At 47.1% G+C, this 24,365-nt stretch overlaps 1 protein-coding gene and 1 pseudogene across 1 annotated transcript in view; one reads left to right on the top strand and one right to left on the bottom strand.

Annotated features, from left to right (window-relative positions):
- Positions 1–4,843: 4,843 nt before the first annotated feature.
- Positions 4,844–5,237, bottom strand: LOC142428676 (protein Churchill pseudogene; annotated as a pseudogene).
- A 3,038-nt stretch (positions 5,238–8,275) lies between these two features.
- LOC142428675 (guanylate cyclase 2G-like) overlaps positions 8,276–24,365 on the top strand; it is a 46,995-nt gene continuing 30,905 nt past the window's right edge. The window contains exons 1-9 of the mRNA XM_075533465.1: positions 8,276–8,647; positions 10,731–11,079; positions 12,908–13,017; positions 15,791–15,976; positions 18,294–18,438; positions 20,276–20,411; positions 20,642–20,748; positions 21,528–21,590; positions 23,049–23,149. Of these exons, the coding sequence (XP_075389580.1) occupies positions 8,276–8,647; positions 10,731–11,079; positions 12,908–13,017; positions 15,791–15,976; positions 18,294–18,438; positions 20,276–20,411; positions 20,642–20,748; positions 21,528–21,590; positions 23,049–23,149 (1,569 nt within the window). The remainder of the gene's footprint in view (positions 8,648–10,730; positions 11,080–12,907; positions 13,018–15,790; positions 15,977–18,293; positions 18,439–20,275; positions 20,412–20,641; positions 20,749–21,527; positions 21,591–23,048; positions 23,150–24,365) is intronic.

Raw genomic sequence — 24,365 nt, 5'->3', positions numbered from 1 at the left:
ACAGAAGGGTCACGGAGAGGAGATGAGCCAGTCAGGGTGCAGTACAGCTCTGACAAAACACACAACTTTCCTCTAGTTCTTTAATGCTTCCTCCTCCCCACTATCATGATCCAAATTCTACCTTACAAATCTGGATAGACCAGAGAATGTATACTGGTACAGATAGGAAATAGAAACACACGGAATCCAGGACAGATGAATACCTCAGGACCAGTGGTGAGAGTGGCGATATCAGGAGGGTGAAGGGAGGGTAGGATAGAAGGGGGGGGGGGCTGATCATAAGGATCTACATATAGCCCCCTCCCTGGGGGATGCACAACAGAAAAGTGGGTGAAGGGAGATGTTGGACAGTGTAAGACATGACAAAATAATAATCATTTATAAATTATCAGGGATTTGTGAGGAGAGGTTGGGGAGGGAGGGGAAAAATGAGGAGTTGATACTAAGGGCTCAAGTTGAAATAAAAATGTTTTGAGAATGATGAGGGCAGCAGATGTACAAATGTGCTTGACACAATGGATCTTTGTATGGATTGTGATAAAAGTTGCATGAGTCCCCAATAAAATGATTTAAAAAACAAAACAACAAAAAGGAATAGGGAAATCACATGAAAAAGAATGATTAAAAAAAAATACAGTTCTTTATGTTGTGGTGACCCCCCAACCATAAAATTATTTTCATTGCTACTTCATAACTGTAATTTTGCTACTGTTATGAAATGTAATGTAAATGTCTGATATGCAGGATGTATTAGATGACCCCTGTGAAAGGGTCATTTGACCCCTAAAGGGGTCATAACCCACAAGTTGAGAACTGCTGATGTACAGGTTGTTCATGAACACAAGGACGTGTTCTTTGATTGTCAGTTTTTGCAATGTTAGTCATAGTGGGTTATGATCCACATAGTTAAATACCTTTGCAAAGTCAATAAAACTCACGCAAACTTTCTGATAATCTGTTTTCAGCCAGGATCCATCAGATGCCAACAACAGATCCCCTGTGCATCCTCTCTTCTGAATCTGGCAGAAGAGTTTCTGGCAGCTCGTAGACAATGTACCGCTACACATATTTTAAAATGATCTTCAGCAAAATTTCACTTGCACGTGATATTAGTGACATTATTGGATAATTTCTGCATTCGACTGGAATGGGCACACATGTACATCTCTTTCCGTCAGTGGGCCAGATTTCCCCAATGCTTGGCATCAGCTAGTGAGTACTTCCGGTGCTGCATCTGTTTGTTTGCTTGTGTGCTTGTTTTTCTAATATTTCAATTGGTATTTGTGGAAGAAAACCAGCCCCCACAACTAATCATGGGTTCCATAAGCTCAACTGTATGGTTAAAATATATATAAAGATTACAATAAAGTCATAGAGAAATAAGAGAGATAGGAGAGGTGGTCTAATGAAGAAGTCAGACACATTTCATGGTAGCATGCTCACCTCAGCTTCTCTAGGTGGTCCACGTGGGGATGTGGAAAGAGAAGAGGGCAGGAGAGAGCTCTCTTGAGGTTTTATTTCTCACCAAAGCTTATATATCTTTGGGGGCATGCAAGCCCTCTGATTATAGATAATAACCTATGTCATAGGAAGGGGTTGTAACATAGACACTAAATGATTAGAGGGGGATGACTTAGGGGTGTACACACAATAGTACAGGGAGGGACTAGCAGTACATATGTGGTGAAATGGGCAGACCCTAGACTCAATACAGTAGCCTAACCTTAGTTATCTCCTTGGGTGGTCCCAGGCTTGCCTTCGGACACTCCCTCAAGGGAACAATATAAGAAGGGAGTGGGCCCTACCCAGGATGAGTCAGATTATATAGTCTGCTTGCTCCAGGTACCCTTAAGGAGAATAACTTCTGACCTACTTTCATTGACCTCCTACTGTACAGTCATTTACTGTGTGTAGCAAGCAGCGTCTTGAGTTTGGCATATATTTGGGGAGAAACTTGGGAGAAATCTTTCTGTATCCCACAGGTATTCTGTCAATTCTTGAGTCAGTTTTTTGGTGGCTCAGAAAGTCAAAGGCAGCAGTTCTACTGTCCTATGAGGTTGCTATGAGTAGGAAGTGTCTTGATGGCAGTGAGGTAGGTATTTGGTGATTTGTTTAGTTAGTTTGCTTGCTGGTGCCTGCAGTGCAGTTTGGACGTTTTCTTTCAGTACCATTGGTACTCGAGCCTATGCTATCTCTTGAAAGTTGATATTGAAAGTGTAGCAATTTGGGGGTACAATTGCTCTGTGTAATCTTTCCATCTTCTTTTATTAATAGATTTTTTATTGTGAGTTAGATGGGGGAGGGGACCCACATTACACTTAGCTCCCATCTCTCCTTAGGTTCCTCCGGGCTGTGACAGTCTCTTAGACTTTGTTTCTGATGACCTTGATAGCGGTGAAGAATGCTGGCTGGCTCTTTCACAGATTCGTCTTTGTCTGAATTGTGGGATTTGCCTGAATGACGAGGGAACACAATAGATGTATTTAACAGCAGTCAAAGATCTTGGGGGACTTGGACTATGGGTTTCTGGAAGACCACTGAGGTGAGATGTCATTTTTACCACATCACACCAAGGGTGCATACTATCAGTCTGAGTTACCAACGGTACTGTTACCCTTGATCACCTGACTTAGGTAGTTTGCCCAGTCTCCATTGTAAAACTATCCCCCAACCCCATTTGCATACAGTACTCTGCCCACCCATGCCCTTCATGAAGCTCGATATCTCAAGTAACCCTTGGGCGCCATTTCAAACAAGATGATGTGTTATCTTCATCTATTTTGAGACTTAGTAAGTGTTCTCTTTAAATTATATGTGAAACAAGGTCTCCTTTGCACCCCAAAACAGTACTCTGTGCTCAAGGAATGGCACATAATTCCTCAGCCATTCAGTATGGGATGCACTTAGTGATTCCTTCTGAAGAGTCCTGTATGGAAATGGAGTGGGGGAGAGCATAATTTTACAATGGAGACTGGGCAAACTACCTAAACCAGGTCATCAAGGTTCACAGCACCACTGGTAACTCAGATTGATAGTATGCACCCTTGGTGTGATGTGATAAGAATGACATCTCACCTCAGTGGTCTTCCAGAAACCCATAGTCCAAGCCTCCCCAAGATCTTTAAAAAATTACAAACACACACACACACACACACACATATAATTTTATTGGGGGCTCTTACAACTCGCTACAATCCATACATCAATTGTATCCAGCATATTAGTTCATATATTCCATCGTTCTTTTACAGATATTTACTTTCCCCACTCCCTCTGCCCCCTCCCCAACTCTTGTGGCCCCTTGATATAGATTGTTAATTATTTTAAAATCTCACACCAATCATTGTCTCCCTTCCCCTCTGGTTTCTGTTTTTCGTCCACCTGGATCCCCCCAAGATCTTTTGTTAGGCAGCTTAGTTTAGGTAATTGGGAAGTCCATTTACGCATGCCCAGGAGAGGCAGCAAAGGACAAAGCTGGATTATCCCGCCGGTGGGCGGAGATGGGCGTTACACCTGGAGCAGCCTACCTGGGTCAGGTGACTGCAATTCAGCCACTGGGATCGACCTGGGGTCGTTCACCACGCCTCCCCAGGGAACCCTTAAAAAGGCAGGGACCAAGAGGGAGAGGGTCTTGCTTGGCTTGTCTGGTCGTCTTCCTGTGAGGAGAGAGATCCTTGCATGACCCGGAGCAGTCTCTGCCAGGCCGCATGGTCAAAGGAATCCTATGGGTGCCGCGTAAAACCTGATGCTTCTTTGAACTTTCATTAAATTCACTTGGATCACGAGCCCGGCTTCGGCGTGAAAGCTTTCTCGTGTGGAGCCAAGGACCGAGGTTGGAATCTAGCCCGGAGAGAGAGACCTTACACTTTGACTGCTGTTAAATACATCTATCATGTTCCCTCATCATTCAGACAAATCCCACAATTGAGACAAAGGCAGGACTATGATTGAAAGACTTACATCCTTATATAAAAAGGTTTGCAAGATTGGTCCAGGGTCTTTGGACCAAGACAGTTAGGGGGGAAATGATAGGCCTTGACTCATGACTAGGAGAACCCCTGTACCATTCCCAGTATAGTGACCTCCATCACGGATACACCTAGAGGAACCCCAAGAGAGAGAGTGCCCTTCCCTGGAATGGCCAGAGAGTCAAGGAGACAAGCCACTCTCCAGGACATTCCACCTGAGGGTAAGACTCTCTACATCCTGGTGAATGTTCAGAAAGCATTCAATGGAGGCTTGGTTTATGTGAGGCCGCTGCACGTGGGTTTTAGGTTGCCACTGCCATTCATACCCTTTTGCAAACCAAAAGAGTATTTTCAGCTCTAACACAGTAACTGTACAAATTTGGAATTCTTCAGTCTAGGAGATTGCCCCCCCCAACCCCTTGCGTGCATCCCCCACTATTTATTTATTCTATCAATTATTTATATTAGTATGCATTTGAGTATGTATTTCATAGTTTGGGCTATAAGTCACTATCACTTTATTTATCTTGTTGTACGAATTGTTCCATCTTTGGCCACCAGGAACTCTTTTAGTTGATTCTTGGCCCCTTTGACTTACCCTCAATCACTGATTTTTGTTTGTTTTAAGTACATCCTTACTTTGTGCTCCAGGCTTATCTGGGATGCTCCTAATAATGCTTTGTGCTCCAGGCTTATCTGGGATGCTCCTAATATGCTTCTAATAATGATGTTCTTACTCTGGTGGCAATTGGGAACTCAGCACGAATTCAGTCCTGGAGAGCAGAAATTCCCTAAATGGCTTTTTATCTCAAAGATTAGACCAATCTAAACTAAAAAAAAAGTAAAGAATTTTCACTATGAAGAAATACATATCATCAGGCTTGTTGATTGTAAATGAACACTATGTGGTTACAACAGAGCTGCAGAAGGATCTGCAGAACAGGAGTCTGTTGTGGGTCATCAGGAAGAACAGTAATAGTATCTTGGGCTTTGCCACTGAACAGACACAGCGTGGTACTCTCCTGAAATCCATCGACAATAGGGAATGTACACTCAGGTCTGGTATCTAAGTGATAACAATTATCACATAGATGGTCAAAGGTGACACTTTCTCTTGCCATCTTCCTCGTTGAAGGACTTGCTAGTAAACATCATAAAATCTCTTCTGTTACACACAATGTAGCCTATAAAGTTCAACAAGAAAAACCCATGCTCCAAACAGGTGCGACCCGGCTTAGGATCTTCCTTCTGCACGCAGTCTCCATACATTAAGGCACTGTTAACAAGTGTGTCCGGCCTTACATCATTCAATATTTTCCCCCACAGAATCCTTCAACATAGCAACTCAGGACTTGAGTTTTTCTGCAGTTCTTTCAACTTGAGTTATGCTGAATGTAAGTCAAGAGTTGACTTGTGGTTTTCTTTGCACATTTCATTTCATTACAATACTTTACTTTGTCTTTTCCAGCTGCCACTTGAAATGTTTTGTTCAGCTCACTCCTTCCTTGTTTCTTACATTCATTTGGTTACTGCTCATAGTTGTCAGTGAGAAACCCCGTGAAATCACCTATATCCCAGATTTCACGGTCCAAGGGGTGTCCCATGCACGCCACTTGCCAGTAGATGTCCCTTTGAATCTGAGCTTGGAAGAAATCTGTTTCCTAAAGCCACCTTGAGGCCAATCAATAGCTTAATAAGAAGGTTAGTGGAGATCCTTTGACCTTAGCCAGTGGACCTTTTGAATTATCTACATGTTATCAGTCACTGCCATTGAGTTGACCGACTATGGGACAGGGCAGAGCAGCCCCTGTTGGGTTTCTGAGACTGTGGTTCTTTATAGGATTAGAAAGGCCCTTTTGTCTTCCATGGAACAGCTTGTGGTTTCTAACTGTGGACTTTGTGGCTGGCACCCCAGTTCATAAACACTGTGCTATCAGGGCTTGGTAAGCTTGCTCATGGCTATTTATCTAATTTATTCTAGAAAAAAATTCTTATAAGATGAATTCATCAAGTGATAAATATTATCATTTTGTTATAATCATTATCAACAATGAACAATACACTCATCACTCACCATCATCAACCCAATTTGTAACCTACTGTGCCACCAGGGCACGGGGTATGCTATCAGGAAGAATAAATCCCCGGAGAAGGGTATCATGCTTGGTAAAGTAGAGGGTCAGCGAAGAAGACCTTCAATGATATGGATTGACTTAGTGGCTGCAATGATGAGCTAAGGTATACAAACAACTGGGAGGTTAAAGTTGGATCAGGCAGTGTTTCCTTCTGGGGCACATGGGGCCACTATGAATGAGAAATGACTCGTTGACATCTAAAACTACCACTACTATGTACCGGAAAGATGCTTACTTGTGTTTAATAGACTATGCAAAGGAATTAGACTGTGAGGACCAGAATAAACTGTGGATAAGCTTGAGAAAAATGGGAATTCCTGAACTCTTCATTGTGTTCTTGGAACTTGTGCATGGATCAAGAGGCAGTTGTGTGAACAGAGCCCGGGAATACTGCATGATTTAAAATCAAGAAAGGTGTGTGCCAGAGTTGGAACCTCTCACCATACTTGTTTAATCTGTATGCTGAGCAAATCATCAGAGAAACTGGATTATATGAAGAAGAATTGCATGGGAGAAAGGCTTATTAACAACCCGTGGTATGCAGATGACACAACCTTGCTTGTTGAAAGTGAGAAGGAATTGAAGCACTTTTTTGATGAAGCTCAAGGTTGTAGCCTTCAGTAAGAGTTAAAACTCAGTGTAAGGGTGACCCAAATCCTCACAACTAGACCAACAGGTACCATCATGGTAAATCGAGAAAAGAGTGAAGTTGCCAAGGATTTTTGTCTTGCCTGGATTCACAACCAATGCTTTTGGAAACCGTAGCCAAGAGAACAAAAGACGTATTGCACTGGGCAAACCTGCCACAGGTCTTTTTGGAGTATTGAAGAACAAAGGTGTTACTTTACAGATTAAGGTGCACCTGACCCGAGCCGAGGTATCTTCCATTGCATCATATGCAGGTGAAAGTTGGAAATTGATTGCAGAATACCATAGAAGAATAGTTACATTGGAACTGTGGTGCTGGAGAAGGATATTGAAAGTGCCATGGACTGCTAAAAGGACAAACCCATCTTTATTAGAAGATGTCAGGCCAGAGTGCTCCTTAGAGGCAAGGATGGCATGACTTAGTCTTACATACTTTAGACTTATTGTCAGGAGAGACCAGTCTCTGAAGAGAGACGGCATGTTTGGTTAAGTGGAAGGGAAGCACAAAAGAAGGTGGCCTGGGTGCAATGGATTGACCCAGTGGCTGCATCAATGGGCGCGGGCATAGGATCAACGGTGGGGGCGGCACAGGACTGTGCAGTGTTTCATTCTGTTGTGCACAGGGTCGCTGTGAGTCAGAGCTGACTCGATGACACCCAACAACAACGACATCACAACGTATGACTTAGAAGAAGTGTTTGGGCTCAAGCCCCAAAGAAGGAGAGACTCACTATATGTAGAGGATGAGAGACTGACAAACGGATCTGGACCCAGGCTGAGGGACATTCGTGTATTTGCACCCAGCAAGGGGTGTGAGGGGGCTGCTTATAGACCCTGAGATCATTACTGCATTCAGTGGCAACTGGCTGGACAGGAAAGGACCCCCGAAGGGGTGGCTGTGACTCTTTCTAATCAACGTTGAGTGAGGTGGGTAACTGAAATGATTTGAGACTCATTGTTAGGTCAACTTTGTGATAAGGGGGAAGGAGAAAGCATTCACAGGGTGTCTGGCACGACTGCCTGTGGGAGGAGGTGTCTGGGTGACCCAAAGGACATACCAGGAATGCCTCCTTAGCTGAAGCATGGTCACTTTGGAGCCTTAGCTCGTGTCCCTACAGGAAGATTCCATTACAATTTTATCCCCATTTTACAGATCAGAAGATGGAGGCTTAGAGAGGGCAAAGAACATGTCTCAAGTTACACAACAAATATGTTGTGGGATCAGCATTTGACACAGAGAAGCACAGAACCATCTGGCGGCTTGAGGTGGTGTCACCGGGTTGGTACTCAGGCCTCTGGACCTGCCTCAGCCTCTTCGCACAGCCTCTGCTGACCGTAGGTTGTGTATGAAGTGACACAGAAAGGGCAGGGCTTGGATTAATTAGCACACTGGATGGAAAGCAAGCTGTGGCCCTCAGGGGACTCAGGTATTGTCATATAAGCTCTAGCCGAAGTGGTCAGGAGGTGGAGCAGCTCGGAGTTCTGCAGGGACACGGATGTTAGATGCCTCCCAAGGCTCCCAGGATGGGTCCTAAAGCCCTGCGCCGCTCTGGGCTCTGTGTCAGGGTTGAGTACCATGCTGCCCACCCAGTGCTATTTCTGATGCTCTTGCCTAGTGTGCTGGGGATTTGGCTTGAGGCTGCTAAAGTCAGGGTGGGCTTCCAGGCCCCCTGGAACATCTCTCATCCATTCAGTGTGCAAAGACTGGGTGCCGGCCTTCAGATGGCCATCGAGCAGGTCAACTTGGAGCTGGCTTCCCGGGGAAACTTCAGTTGGGAGTTTACTTACACCCGCGCAAGCTGCAGTGCCAAGGAGGCCCTCTCTGTTTTCATCAGCCAGGTCCAGCATGAACAGATCTCCGCTCTGTTTGGACCAGCATGCCCAGAAGCGGCTGAGGTAGAGTATACAGCCCTTTAGAAACATTGGCGCAGTTTCCACTGGGGAAAAAAGGGGGTGATTTTAAAGACTAGAGTCCAGACGCAAATAATCTCTTGCCAAAGTTTGTATTATTGTTCAAATGACTGCATAGTGGTTTTGAGGATCATTTCTTTGAAGTGTAATTGGAGAAGTCATTAGAACAGTTAGCATCCTCTCAGAAAACCTTTCAAATCGGGAAATAGTCACTTACCCACCCTCCCGCCCCTTTTGTTGATGGTGTGCACTTGAAGCTGATGTGTGTAGACTCAGTGTTTCCCATCCTACTGTTGTCAGCCATATCATTCAGAAAATCGAATGAAAAACAAACCAATGACAAACCAATGCTTGGTTTCAACAAGAAAATGGTCACTTGTTTAGGTTTGCTTCACGGGCATATAATAAATTACTGTGATGGGGAAAGCAAATGGGGAAAAACCCCAGAATGCGAGAGATAGCAATAAATTAGATCAAGAAACCCAGGACAACGAATGGCATTTATGTGTTGGCTAATGGGATACACTTTGTTGATGTTCTTTGTTGAGCCCTCGTGTGGTAGTGGATTATAAATTGGGCTGCTAACTTCAAGGTCAGTAGTTCAAAGGCACCAGCTTCTGCAAGGGAGAAAGAAGAAGCTTTCTACTTCTGTAAATATTTACAACCTCAGACACCCACAAGGACAGTTTTACTCTGCCCTACAGGGCCTCTATGAATTGGAACCAACTTTATGGCAGTGAGTTTGGTTGTTGATTGGTTATTGCATGATCTGAGGTGCTGAGGAGAAGTCTAACTAGGAAGGAGCATCCTCATTCTAATTCTCAAATGTATTGCCAAACTGTTATTAATGTCGGCGAATTGTGGAGAAAAGTAACATTTGAATTTGATTCTCGGTTTCTCCTGGAGCTCCCTGATGGACACATGAACAGCTTATTCAAAGCTTATAAAATCAAGCTCAAATGTCATGAAGACATTTTTAATCCCTCTACCCACCTCATCTCTAATTCCCAAATCAGCAGTAATTTCTTTCTTCTCTAAACTACAGTGTGCCCATTGTCTGTCTCTCTTGAAGGGTGGGTGTATTGAACACTAGAGCTTTTTTGATTTATATGTGCTTCTATAAATGCAACTTCTCCAAAGTTCCTTGCGAAGACTTGGCGCCTAACGAGCAATGAATAAAGAATTAATTAAGAAAACTGGCTAGACCAGAGGATATACATTGGTACAGATAGGAACTGGAAACACAGGGAATCTAGGACAGATGATCCCTTCAGGACCAGTGGTGAGAGTGGTGATACCGGGAGGGTGGAGGGAAGGTGGGGTAGGAAGAGGGAACCGATGAGAAGGATCTACATATAACCTCCTCCCTTGGGGATGAACTACAGAAAAATGGGTGAAGGGAGACGTCGGACAGTGTAAGATATAACAAAATAATAATATTTTATAAATTATCAAGGATTCATGAGGGAGAGGGCAGTGGGGAGGGAGGGGGAAAATGAGGAGCTGATATCAAGGGCTCAAATAGAAAGCAAAAGTTTTGTGAATGATGATGGCAACAAATGTACGGATATGCTTGATACAATGGATGGATGTATGCATTGTGATAAGAATTGTACAAGCCCCCAATAAAATGATTTTTTAAAAAAGAATTAATTGAGAAAGAATGCTGACATTGAGAGTTGAGCTGACATTATAAATGAGGGCTCTGGGACCAGATTGCCTCCGTTTCGATGTTGGCTCTGTTATTTGCTAACTTTGTGCCGGTAGGCAAGAAACTTACATTCTGTGCCTCCGTGGTTTTTCTTCTATAAAATGGGATAAGGATAATACCGGAGAAACATTTCTAGGAGTTTAGCTCGTTCTATCTAAGCTCTTCATGGAGCGCTTGACACACAGGATGCACACATTCTTCTCACTGTTATCCTTGTCTTCTGAGGTCCATTGGATCCAAGCCATTGCATCCACATTTCAAAAGTGAGGGCCCCGTACGGCCCATCTATCCAACATAGGGAGTTTGAAGGTAGCCTAAACTCAGCTATGGAAACGCATTCTTCTGTTTACTTTCAAGGTTATTGGCTTGCTGGCTTCTGAGTGGAATATCCCCATGTTTGACTTTGTGGGACAAACGGATAAACTGGAGAACCACTTCTTGTACGACACCTGTGTGAGGCTCGTGCCCCCCATGCAGGAGATGGGTGAGGTGCTCCGGAAAACTCTGCAGTACTTGGGGTGGAAACACATTGGGATGTTTGGAGGCTACTCGGGAGCTGCCTCCTGGGATGGACTGGATGAGATGTGGACGGTTGTAGAGAAGAAACTCCAAGCCCAGTTCACCATCACCGCCCATGTGCCATCTGCCACCCAGGATCCAGCCTCCCTTCAAGAGAGTCTTAGAAGCATGGCCGCAGTTGCCAGAGGTGAGTTTAAAAAGAAAAAAGTCTCCCCTTGCTTATGTTTGAAAAGACAAATAGGAAAAACGCATGGTGGGGGGCGGGGGTGTGGGTGTCCCTAACCACGAAGAACTTTTGGTTTGCTGTGGGTGACAATAGCAGATGGAAATTGTTCCCAACATAATGAAATATAAAAGCAGCCCCCTTCCTGGCCCCACATCACCAAGAGAGCATTGCTTTTTGGTTCAAAGTGAAGCTCCAGTGGCTCTCATGGTATGATGGCCCCAGTAAGGTCTGGAGCATCTTCTGGATGGACTGGGCCCGGCACTTCCGTAGTTGTTCACAGCATGGGCTGTGTGCTCCTGGGCAAGGACCTGAACCTCTCTGTTCTTATCTGTAAAGTGAGGACAATCCTCTTACCTACCTCTATGAATTCTGAGGATTGAACAAGATCGTGCCTATGAAGGACATAGCACTGGGTCTAGACGTAGTTACTTGGTCAACATGGGTTAGCAATTATTTTTGTTGGGGTGCTTAGGAGACTCTCCATTCTAGCATGGTTAGCAGCAAGGACTCACTGACTCCTGACTGCTCTCCACATAAAGTAAGGCTAGCCGAAAGTGGACTTAGCCTTAGGGATTTGGGATTGGAGTGCCACCTGCAGTCCCACCCCAGGCTCAGCTATTTCAGGGCAGCTTCCTCTCATCCTTGCAGACTTGGTCCAGGCTCACTCCCTGCCTGTCTGATTCCTGGATGCAGGGAACTTTTCTTTAAAAAAAAAAATCATTTTATTGGGGGCTCGTACCACTCTTATCACAATCCATATATATATCCATCCATTGTATTGAGCACATGCGTACATTTATTGTCCTAACCATTCTCAAAACATTTGCTTTCTGCTTGGGCCCATTAAAATTAAAAAAAAATTTTTTTTTTGCAGAGTAATTTTCTCCCCAGCATCCTTGCTTCCCTACATCCCGCTAACTAGAAACTAAATTGCTCATTTTAATTTATTCACTTGTATACTGTCTGTCTCCTGGAATACCAGCTTCCTACAGTCAGGACACTTTCTGCCTCACTCCCTGCTACAATCTGAGCCGAGCACTGTTCCTGCCTGGCACGTGGCAAAGGAGTTCTGATGAATAGGTTACCTCCCTCCCTCCCTCAAGCATTCACAGACTGTCATAGAGTGACTGTCGGCCTGTCCCTGTGGGTTTCCGAGAGGGTAAATCTTCATAGGAGCAGAAAGCCTCCTCTTTCTCCTGTGGACAGGCTGGTACTTTCCAACTGCTGATCTTGAGGTTAGCAGCCTGATACCTGAACCACTAAGCCGCTCGGGCCCCTCACGAATAGATTATAATTGACTGAATTAAAAAAAAATCACTGCTTCATTTACATGTCCTCAAAATGACTACTGGTGGGGTGAGAGGGGCGCTAAGCGCCTTGACCCTCTCCTTTTCTCTTCCTTACTCTGGTCCCAACTCAAAGGCCCTGAAGAATTCCGATCTGAGTATGTGACTAACAAGTCACAAACCAGGCCCGTCATTCCAAATTTCTGGTGCCAATTTAACTAAGGAGAGCCGAATGCAAAAGTACGCTCCAACTTTTTTCTGGTTTGCGAAGACTTGAGCTCGGTAGAGCAGTCACTGCTGGTTTGCAGAGGACTTGCACGCCTGCTTCTGAAGCACCCTCTCAGGGCGAATCCAGCCGCTCCCGCTTCCTGGAGCACGCTCAAGGAAAGGAAAAGGCCCGACTCATTTGGAGGGGCTTCAGGCTAGTCGTTTCAAAGCGTATGCGCTTGCGTCCTGGTGGGCGCCAGGGTGCAATTGACTGCCTCCATGTTCTCTCCTTACAGTGATCGTCCTGATATGCAGCACCCATGAGGCGCACGTGACCCTGCTGGCTGCCCAGAGCCTGGGACTGGACACGGGAGAATTTGTCTTCATCATTTTGCAGCGAGTTGAGGTGGGTGCTCCTGAGCCCTCGGGAGCTCTCTCTGTGGGTAGCAGGCTTGGGGCGCATGCTGGGCTCAGCACGGGCTAGCACCGGGCACCTTTTATTACCACCTGGTGGAGGCGCTCTTACACTCGCAACGTAAGGCCAGGAGAGTGGGACTGAGTAGAGAAACGTGCCCGGCATTCTTTTGCCCAATTAATGAGTGGCTGAGCTGGTCCCAGACCGTGATGCTCTGCTCTGTGGTAGCAAGCAGCAGCTATTTTGACCCTTCATCTGAGAGCGAGAGAGAGGAGAGAGAGAGGAGAGAAGAGAGAGGGAGAGAGAGAGAGAGAGAGAGAGAGAGAGAGAGAGAGAGAGAGAGAGAGAGAGAGAGAGAGAGAGAGAGAGAAGGAAAATACAATGACTTATAAATTATCAAGGGTTCGTGAGGGAGGGGAAAATGAGGAGCTGATACCAAGGGCTCAAGTAAAAAAATGTTTTGAGAATGATGATGGCAACAAATGTACAAATGTGCTTGAAACTATGGATGGAAGGATTGTGATAAGAGTTGCACAAGCCCCCAATAAAACGATTAAAAAAGAAAGTAAGAAAGAAAGGTGAAATTCACCTAACATGTATTTATTTACTCCTTTTAAAGTTACTAATTCGGGGGCACTGAGGTCATACATGCTATGTAACCATCACCACCAGCTGGTTCCAGAATGTTTTCATCTCCCCAGAAGGGAACGCCATACCCAATAGGCAGTCAGTCCATATTCTGTCTCCACCCCTTTGCCCCCATTCTGTATTTTCCCAGCTTTGTGTGTGTGTGTGAATGTGAATGGGATCGTACAATGTGTGACCTTTTGGGTCTGTGTTCTGGTGACACAGTGGTCATTTGAGGGCAAGGGCAGCAGTTAGAAACCCCCAGCGGCTCCCCTGGAGAAACACGGGGGCTACTGTCTCAGAAACTCACAGGGGCAGTTCTAAACTACACGAGTAGACCATCTACGAGCAGCCTAACAAGGCTATTTCTTAGGGACACATTGTACACACACGCCAGCTCTAAAGGGAATTTATTTTACGTGCTCATAAGAAGCTGAAGTAAGGCAAGAGGCAGTAAAGAAAGATAGGTAATAATATTCCAGCTTTCTGTTCTTTTTTCTTTATCAAGCCTTTCCGATTATCAACAGGGCCCTGGGTTTCTTTGGGTGACTAAATGGGATTTTAAAGCTGTGCCAGGAATTCCCGAGTACCTTTGTGCCTCCGCTGTCCACCTCCTTATTCTTCCCATCGCTTCTCAGGCAGATGAGACTAAAAGCCAATAGACCTGCTTTCGGTGTTGGCAGAGAAGCCCTTTTCTCCCAAGCCCTGCATGATCAAACCCAAACCGTTTAGTAGGGGTAGAGAGAGGGAAGAGTAGAAGTAAAAACATGCCATGGAATGCCCATCGAATGGAATTCCATGCTGTCTTTAAGAGAGTAACATCAATCTATTCTATAGATGTCTCCCCAATATAACGCAAGAAGAAGGAAGAGGGAGATGGAGTTGCAGGACAGCATTATAGTGTCACACCAGTTACATATAACACACCCTCACATGTACACACACACACACACACACACACACACACACCTCGTTACATGCGAATCATTTTATGGACAGCTCTCAGGGTAGGAAAGGAGGAGCTATAGGGATATCAGGGACAGTCCAACTGCCCTTCATGAACACCACTCCTCACTTACCAGTGTGGTTAGGGACCAAGAGCAGGCCGTTGTGTGAAAATTGGCATCATGTGAAATGGGAAGATGAGCACATCGGAGCCCCCAAAAGGAGGGTGTCGTCATTACACAACCGTAAGTCATCTCCTACATCACTGCCACCGCAGAGACTCGTGGCCCAGCCAAGCTGACCCCTAACCCCTCGGCCACCCCCAGCCAGTGCTACTCTCGCCTCCCACGTTGGCGTCTACTCCTGCCAGGTGCATGTCGTTAACGCGCAAGATAGTGGGACCGTCAATTTCCTACTGGTGTCACAAACACGCAAAGCCAGCTGAAGAGACAGTCGATAAAGAAGGAGCAGGCGCACAGGAAAACCTGCAGACGCTGAAAGCAGTGCCAGGAGAGAGCCGAGGAGGAGGAGGAGCAACAATCCCAGTGTTTTCTTCTTCATTGTGAACTCTTTGTTGGGTTTACCTCATATCGGATCGTTTTTTCTGCATCCCACCACTTAAGCAACTGATCAGCCTTTCCCCATGGTTTGCCCTATCTCTGTCCCCGCTGCCCGCCCCCCCATCTCCCTCTTTTAAGACAGTGTCTTCCCCAAGTATTTCCCACAATTAGAGAACCATGGAAAGGCACACCCGGTCAGAGGAGGAAAACTTGAGAAACTCGGAAAAGCAAGGCAGTCCCATTGCGTTTCAGCTCTCACAGGTTTCAATGGACATCCGTACAGCAAGGGGATCACTTCCACTACAGTAGCAAGGTAGATGGTATTAAAAATAACCCAACACAGGAGTGGCCATCGGAAATAGGAGCTGACAATCCTGAGCGCTGGCTGGCTGTCTCTACAACAGCTGGTTTCTTCTCAGAAGGTGCGCTTTCTGACTTGGCTGTTTGGTGGCCGGGTTGAGTTTTTATTTTGTCCGACTTAGTCTTTGTCTTCCTCTCCACTGCTTCTCTGTCGGCTGGTCGCCACTGTCTCTCAGGGGGTTTGAAACCCGAGGATTGGCATGCACTGGTTTCAATTCAGCACTTGCTCGAGTGCCCTTCTGTTTGCCTACAATTGTGCCGTTCCTCTGTAGGACAGCTTTTGGAAGGAAGCATTGACATATCAGAAGGGCACCCGCTCCCCAAACATCTATGAGTCAGTACTTCTCCTCACCTTCAGCACCTCTGGAAAAGGGCCTGGAGATGAAGGTTTCTGGAAACAAGTCTACCGAAGGCTCGGGAGGCCCCCCTTCAACAGCTCCATCTCCTCGGAGGAGCAGGTCTGACACGGAGCCCCCCTCCCTCCAGCCCCCACCCCCGGAGGAGGAGACCTTGGGTTGGGCTTTTGCATTTTATCCCTCTCACTCATCATCTCCCCTTCCCCCTTCCACCTTCAGACACGTCCACTCCAACTACACAGGTCCTTCCCCTTCTTTCACAAGCCAAAGTCAATGCCCCTTGTGGAATCTGCTCTCCCGAACCCCGGATGGGGCAGAGGTTACTAGATGAAAAGCCATTGACCTTTGAGGGAGTGAGCGGGGCTTTCATCCTAGTCCTGCCATTTATTTGCTAACCATGGACCTTGCAGTGACTTGCCTAGCCTCCCTATACCGTGGTCTCTCCATTAGTCGAACGGGACTGAAGATGGATGGCAGCAGCCTCCCATAAACCTCGCCCATCTAATAACAGTGGGTGTTTGGGCCAAGACAGTTTCTGTTTTGAGAAAGATGTTAGGGTCAAGAACAAGAACAGAGATGTAGAATCGAACGGGCCAAGGAAAGGAGGTGGGCTGGAGCAGGGAGACAGAGAAGGTAGCTAAGAGAGAAGACCCATTAGTGGCAAGCCAAGAATGTGTGGGATGATGAAGCCAAGCTCCTGACTCCCACAGATTATTTCTTACAGAGACACTATCAGCCAAACTAAACTTCCAGTGTGAGGCCAAGCTGAGCCCAAAGGTGACTGGGTCACTGGTGACAGGAGGGTTGAATAGGAATTAGGGTGGGAGATGGCGTCCATATGTAGGTCCTAACACACACAAGATTATTGTCACTGTCATTGACTGTTTGAGAAGCTGTCTACTGCTAGCTCTATCCCAGATGCTGTGTGGAGAAAACAAACTAAAAGAAAACATGCCTGGCACTTAGCAAGTACTCATACTTTGTTGACTAAACAAGCCCCAAGGAGCCCTGGTAGCAGAGTGGTTATGCACAGGGCTGCAATCTGCATGGTCAGCAGTTTGAAACCACCAACTACGCCATAGGAGAAAGATGGAGCTTTCACTCCCACAAAGAGTTACAGTCTTGGAAACCCACAGGGGCAGTTCTGCCCTGTCCTACAGGGTCACTATGAGTCAGAATTGACTTGATAGCAGTGAGTTTGGTTTTTTTTATATTGGAAACCAACTTGAAGCCAAAGTCGATGCACATTGCAGTAGAGTCGATTTCGACTCATGGTGAACTCAGAGAAGAGCTGCTCCTGTGGGTTTCTGAGACTATAAGCCTTTACAGGAGTAGAAAGCTCCGTCTTCTTCTTGTGGAGTGGCTGGTGGCTTTGAACTGCTAGACTTGTGACTAGCAGTACAAAATATAACCCACTCTGTCACCAGAGATCCCACCAAACAAATAAGAAAACCCAAACCCACTGATGTTGAGTCAAATCTGACTCATAGCGACCCTATCGGACAGAGTGGAATTACCCCTGTGGGGTTGGTTCTAACACTGTAGCTCTTTACAGGAGTAAAAAGCCTCATCTTTCTCCTGAGGAGTAGCTGAGAGTTTTGAACTGCTGACTTTGCGGTTAGCAGTCCAGTGAATAACCAGGATGCCACCAGAGCTCCTTATTGAACAAATAAGAGAGAGAGAAAAGTATGTACTTACAACCTTCATTGAGCTCTGGCTTCTTAGTGGTTCCTTAGATCAGCTGCTCATCCGAAAGTCGATGGTTTGAACCCACCAGCTGCTCTGCAGGAGAAAGAAGTGGCGGTCTGCTTCCATGAAGCTTGGAGCTGGTGGCGCAGTTCCACTCTGTCCTGTAGGTTCATGTGAGTCAGGATCAACCCGATGGCAGGGCATGTGGTGTGAATGTGCCAGGCATCACCATAGGCATTGTTCCTATTGTGTTTCATCCTGCTTCCTGGAGAATCATTATGACGGATGTTTTTATCCCCATTTTATACTCAAGGGAGTTGAGACTCAGAGCTTATGGGGGTCTCAGTGTCGGTTAATGGCAGGGTCAGGGTTAGAATCCAGTTAGCCAGGACCCAACGCCTATATCCTCTCAGTGAAGCCACAGCATCTCCTGAACAATGCCCAAGAACCAATCTTGCCCTAAGGGATCATGTGATCTAACTGGACAAGGAGGTCTAATGAATAAGGAGAAGTCAATGGCATCCAATAACACCACCTCATTTCCCCCCACTTCCCGGCACCCATCACGTACACACACATTCCCCAACCAGCCCTGGTCCACAGCACCACTCCCCTACTTGTTGGCAGGAAGAACAGGTGCTGAGCGAGAGATCCCGCCAGACCCCGGGCTGACCATGACTTGCTGGTCGTGGGCCTTCGGAAAGCTCATATCTTGCTTTCCCGGTTCAAGGTGAGCCCGTATGCTGCCTACCTTCATGACGCAGCCCTGCTCTACGCTAAGGCCGTGGAGGAAATGAAAGAATCCGGGAGAGATTTCCGGGACGGACGCCAGCTGGTTCGCACTCTGCAGGGACCCAATCGCACTGTGCTGCAGGGTAGGTGGCTGCCGGAGGGAGCCCACGGTGCTTTGAGGTTGTGGGCCTGTGAGCTGCCTGTGCAGAGCTACAGATGTCATCTTTCTTGTGGGGGTCCTGGCTTTCCTGAAAGGTCCTGGCTTCCAGCTGTCATGGTGCACTCTTTCTTCTCTGTCTCCAGGGCTGCCTGGGCCAGGCGGGCCTGCCCCTGGGCATCGTGTCCTTCTGGAAAGTCTCTCCCCACAGCCACTTTCAGGTTGAATGCATCATATCATGGTGAATGAGGGGAGTGCATGATGGGGACCCAATGCCCATCTGTAGACAACTGGACATCCATTGCAGAGGGGTAGGGGGAGGAGATGAGTCACTCAGGGTTCAGTGTAGCAATAATGAAACTCACAACCTTCCTCTAGTTCTTAAACACTTCCGCCCCTCCAACTGTCATGATCCCAACGCTACCTTGCAAACCTGGTTAGACCACAGGATGCACAGTGGTACAGTTGGGATCTGGAAACACAGGGAATCTAGGACAGATGAACCCCTCAGGTCCAACGGTGAGAGTGGAGATACCGGGAGGGAAGGGGGTGTAGAAAGGGGGAACCGATCTTGGGGATCAACATATAACCTCCTCTCTGGGGAATGGGCAACAGGTAAGTGGGTGAAGGGAGATGCCGGTCAGTGTAAGATAAGATAAAATAATAATTTATAAATTATTAAGGGTTCATGAGGGAGGGGGGGCGGGGAGGGAGGGGGAGGGAAAAAGGAAGGTGAGTTGATTCCAGGAACCCAAGTGGAAGGCGAATTTTGAGAATGAGGAAGGCAATGAATGTATGGGGGTTCTTTGCTCAATTGGCAGGATTGTATTAAGAGTTGTATGAGCCCAATAAAATGATTTATTTTTTTAAAAAAGAATAAAACTCAAGTCTGTGAGAGCTGATCTTTCCACCACTCTGTCCCTGGTGGGACCCTGGGCACAGCAACCTCGGAAGACATCCATCCACCCCCTTCTTAGTTGCTTGTTCGGCGAGTGGAGATTTAGAAGTGGGTCATTCTGACTTCACTGTGGGACTTGATCAACTGTGCCAGTCCTTTGGGGCACACGAGTTCTCACATGTAGAAAGACAGTGACAACACCTCCTATCCCAGAGACAGGAATCTCAAGGGGTGCCAATGGCTAACATGGCTACTGATGGAAAGGCTGGCAGTTCAAATCCACCCAGAAGCCCCTTGGAAGAAAGGCCTGGTGACCTTCTTCTGAAAGATCCATGGTTGGAAACTCTCTGGAGTACCGTTCCACTCTGCTGACGCACACAAGGCCACAGTTAGCCACGTGGTTGCTGGGCACTGTCCGATTGCATAGCAACCTGTGTAGCCCAGTGGAATGGTCCCATGAGATTCTCCGGACTGTCATCTTCATGGTGGCCGACCGACCAACTTTCTCCTGAGGAGCTTCTGGATGGATCCTAACCACCCACCTTCAGGATGGAAGATGAACATCGAACAGTTTGCACATCAGGGTGCCTTGTCTTTTTACCACGTAAAGTCTAGATTTTACCATAATTGCCACTGCAGGGCCAGTGGTTCAACCCTACCAGCTTCACTGAAGGGGAAAGGTGAGGTGGTCTGCTTGTGTGAAGATTTATGTAGGGTCACAGTGAATTGGAACTGACTCTGCAGTGCGTTTGCTTTGTATCAAAGGGCAGTGAGTAGTTGGACAGAGTCTGAGGCCTCTCAAGTGGCAGTGTCCTCCTGTCTAGTGGCTGAGGACCATCTGAGGGTAGGGCAGGGCTCAGTGGATCTGAGCCAGCAGCTGGGCATCTTGAGTCACTGGTTCCTCTTGCCCTCTTTACCTTGCCAGGCATTACCGGCCCCGTGATCGTGGGCTCCCGGGGAGAGAGGCGCATGGACTACCTAGTCTACAGCCTACAGAAATCTGGAAACGGGTCCATCTGGCTCCCCTTTCTTCACTATGACAGCGACCAGAAAGTCATCAGGTATCGATGAGACAGCATATTGTGGGACAAGACGCTATGGCTCTCCCATGAAGTAGAGCATGGCAAGGCTAGGTTTTGGAGCGTTGGGTGAGATGGGAAAAATGGATGGTTAAGGGTCCAAAGGCTACTTTTTGCACAGGACACACGTGTTTCAGTTGCCCTTGCGAAGCCTAAGGCAGCGCCACCTAGAATAAATCATGTAAGCGCTCTCTTTTGTATTTTGCCTTAAGACCCACAAGGAATTTCTCCACAATGACCTGGCCCCGTGGCTCCCTGCCTGAAGACCAACCTGGCTGTGGATTCCACGAGCTTTGTGACACAGAGCCTGCTTTTACAGGTAAGTGCTTCCGCTTCGGGAGCCCTGGTGCTGCCAGGTCGGCGCTGCAGAGCTGAGCAGCAGGCAGCAAACCCACCATGTGATAGCACAGAAGGATGGTGAGGCTGGGGAGTTCCATCATGCGGTGTAGCCTCAGAAAGCCTATATAGGGGTCACCACCAGCATCAACTCGATGGCAGTGGGTGGGTGGCCACTTGGAGGCCGGCCGTGGCAGGATTGTTCAAGCTGGATAATTCTTTGTTATGCATGCAGGGGCTGTCCTGGGCATTGAAGGAGGTTGGTCAGCACCCACTACATGACAGTAGCACCTCTCTCATTACAAAGCCCCAAAGATCTCCAGATGTCATCAAAAGATGAAAAACAAATCCACCGACCGTCTCTTGCGAGTCACCGTTCTAGGGAAACCCACGGAGGAACTTCATGGCTAGGGAAGCCGAAAGCCTGGGTAGGGGCGTGAGATGGATCGTGCCTAGAGGCTGACTCTAAGGAGCTCACGCAGTAGGCGGCTGATCCCAGGCGCTGGTGGCCTCAGATGTCATCAGCACTATCTCTACCGTGGAGGTTTCGATACCTGAGGGAGGGTGCTTCGGGGGCCATGGGAGTCAAGGGGTCGTCCAGGTGGGGCTCCTGCAGTGAAGGGCATCTGGTGGGCTCAGAGTCCCTCACCCAGCCCCACGACTGGACAGCTTAGGAGGCATCGGGTTGGCGGGGTCAAGTCCAGGATGTCCTTCTTTCTGAGGTCAGGCTGACCTGGGTAACTGTCTGTCTGTACCTGCCAGATGTGAGTGCTATGATTCTCAAGCTGACGGTCCTGACGGTTGTCTTGGGAGCTGCTGGCACAGGTCTGATTTTTGTTTTTAATAAATCGTTTTATTGGGGACTATTACAGCTCTTATAACAATCCATACATGAATTGTATACACACATTTGTACATATGTTGCCAGCATAATTTTCTCTCTGTTTTTTAAAAGATCATTTTATCGGGGGCTCTTATAGTTCTTACAACAATTCATACATAAATTGTATCAGACACATTTGTACATAGGTTGCTATAATCATTTCCAAAACATTTTCTTTCTACTTGAGCCCTTGGTATCAGGTCCTCTTTTTTCCCTCTCTTGCCCCCTCCCACCATCAAAAAGTCAAATGATAAATTATTATTGTTTTCACATCTTACACTGTCTGCTGTTTCCCTTCAACCATTCAACCACATTTGTGTTGTTCATCCCTCCTGGGTGGTGGGGGGGTGGTATACGTCCATCACTGTGATTAGTTCCCTGTTTCTCCCCTCCTCCCCCTAACACCATTCCCCCTACCTCCTGGTATCGCTACTCCCATTACCATTATTGAGGGGTTTATCTGTCCTGAATTCTGTGTGTTGAGAGCTCTTATCTGTACCAGTGTACATGCTTAGTCTAGCTGGATTTATAAGGTAGAACTGGGGGGTCATGATTTGTGTGTGTGTGTGTGTGTGTGTGTGTGTGAAGCATTAAAGCACTAGAGGAATGTTGTGTGTAGTCCGTGCTACACTGCACCAACTTGTCCCTTTCTTGGGACCCTTGTGGGAGGGGATGTTGAATTGTCTACAGATAGGCTTTGGGTCCACACTCAGACCACACTCATTTGTATCAGTATTGGTTGTTTTGGGCCGCAGGTCTGACTTTTTCTAATCATTTTATTGGGGGCTCGTATCATTCTTATCACAACCCACACATCCATCCATCGTGTCAGGCACATTTGTACATTTGTTGCCATCATCATTCTCAAAACATTCTCTTTCTACTTGAGTCCTTGGTATCAGCTCATTTTCCCCTCCCTCACCGCTCCCTCCCATATGAACCCTTGATAATTTATAAATTATTATCACTTTTTCATGTCTTACACTGTCCGACGTTTCCCTTCACCCACTTTTCTACTGTTTGTCTCCCCTGGGAGGGGGTTATATGTAGATCCTTGTAATCAGTTCCCTCTTTCTACCCCATCTTCTCTCCACCCTCCCAGTATCGCTGCTCTCACCACTGATCCTGAGGGGTTCATCTGTCCTGGATCCCCTGTGTTTTCAGTTCCTATGTGTGCCAGTGTACATCCTCTGGTCTAGCCAGATTTGTAAGGTAGAATTGGAGTCATGATAGTGGTGGTGAGGGGGCGGGGAGCATTTAGGAACGAGAGGGAAGTTGTATGTTTCATTGTTGCTACACTGCACCTGACCTGCGACCCTTCTGTAAGAGGAGGTCCATTTGCCTACAGATGGGCTTTGGGTCTCCACTCTGCAACCCCTCCCCCCCCCCCATTCACACAGGTCTGATTTTAAGGCTGCGGAGGGGAAGACGGCAGAGGCAGCATGAAGACATCTGGTGGCAAATCAATTATGATGACATCACCCTGCTGCCCCAGAGCAAGGTGAGACCCCACGTGGTGGCCCGGACAGCACTTCCTTCCTCTTTGCTGGAGAGTGTTGGGCGGGATCTTGTATAGGAGCTTAGGGAAGTAGGAGACTGACTCATTTATAAAACAAGCATTTATTGATCATGGGTGGTGGTCCACAGAATCTTCCTTGTTCATGCAGAAGACCCAAGTTTGATCCTTGGCCAGTACACCGCAGGCATAGCCTCTACCTGTCTGTCAATGGGGGCTTGCAAGACCAGGTGATGCTGAACAGGCTTCAGTGGAACTGCCAAGTTAAGACAGACTTGGAAGAGAGGTCTGGTGATTTCATTCTAAAAAATCCGCTGATGGAAACCTGAGGGCACCCAGTGGTATGAGGCTGACTCAGGCCTGGGCAGTGATTCATTCCTCTGTGCATGTGGTCCCCACATGCCCGGGGGAGCTGGCTGAACAGCAGCTAACGACGACGGCAGCAGCAACAACTGGACGGCCAGTCCCTGTCAAGTGGGTTCCTTGGTTCTGATTAGAACTATGTGCTCCATCACTTCTCAGCCTGGGCCCCTTGGTGAACAGATATTTCCCCTACAAAGTAGAGGAAGGGCACTATGACTGGCAGTGGTTTTGAACGAGAAGCAAAATGATGAACCAAACTCTAGTGGGTAGTTAACAGACTCTCCTGTTGTTTTGAAGTCACAGGTACATTTTGACAGTGCACATGTCGAAGGTATTAGAATCTCGTTATTATCTTTGACAGTTTCTTTAAAGATTTGTAGTTAAAAAGAGTACGTATCCAATTTCATCTCGGAACTTTCATGGCTGTGAGATAAGCCTTCTGTGAAGTGTTTTTAGCATGGGAAGCTTGGCAAATGTGATAATACATCTCCATTCAAGGGTAAAACAAAGATGCCACCACAGCCCACAGAGAGTCATGATACCAAGGTTCTGGTCCCTGGTGCGCCATTCCCTTGCTGAATGTCTCGGTACAGAGCCATGACTGGGTCACCTCTAATGTGGACAAAAGAACCCAGACACCTGCTCAAATATTAAAGTGTCCCCTGGGGAACAGTTATCTTCACAACCAAGGCAGTCCTTCATCCCTGGATGACTTGTACGTGATGTTCAGTTGCTCCCCAAACACTGTTGAACATCGCCTGTAGACCAAGTGCCTTGTGTGGAGGTACAACCACGAGGGAGACAGGAGGATATGCCAGGGGTCCCTGCAGGGAGAGTG

This window comes from Tenrec ecaudatus, chromosome 16 (genome assembly GCF_050624435.1).
Source record: "Tenrec ecaudatus isolate mTenEca1 chromosome 16, mTenEca1.hap1, whole genome shotgun sequence".
Taxonomy (NCBI): domain Eukaryota; kingdom Metazoa; phylum Chordata; class Mammalia; order Afrosoricida; family Tenrecidae; genus Tenrec; species Tenrec ecaudatus.
The sequence above is the reverse complement of the archived record's forward strand: the minus strand, read 5'-3'. Positions and strand labels throughout refer to the sequence as shown.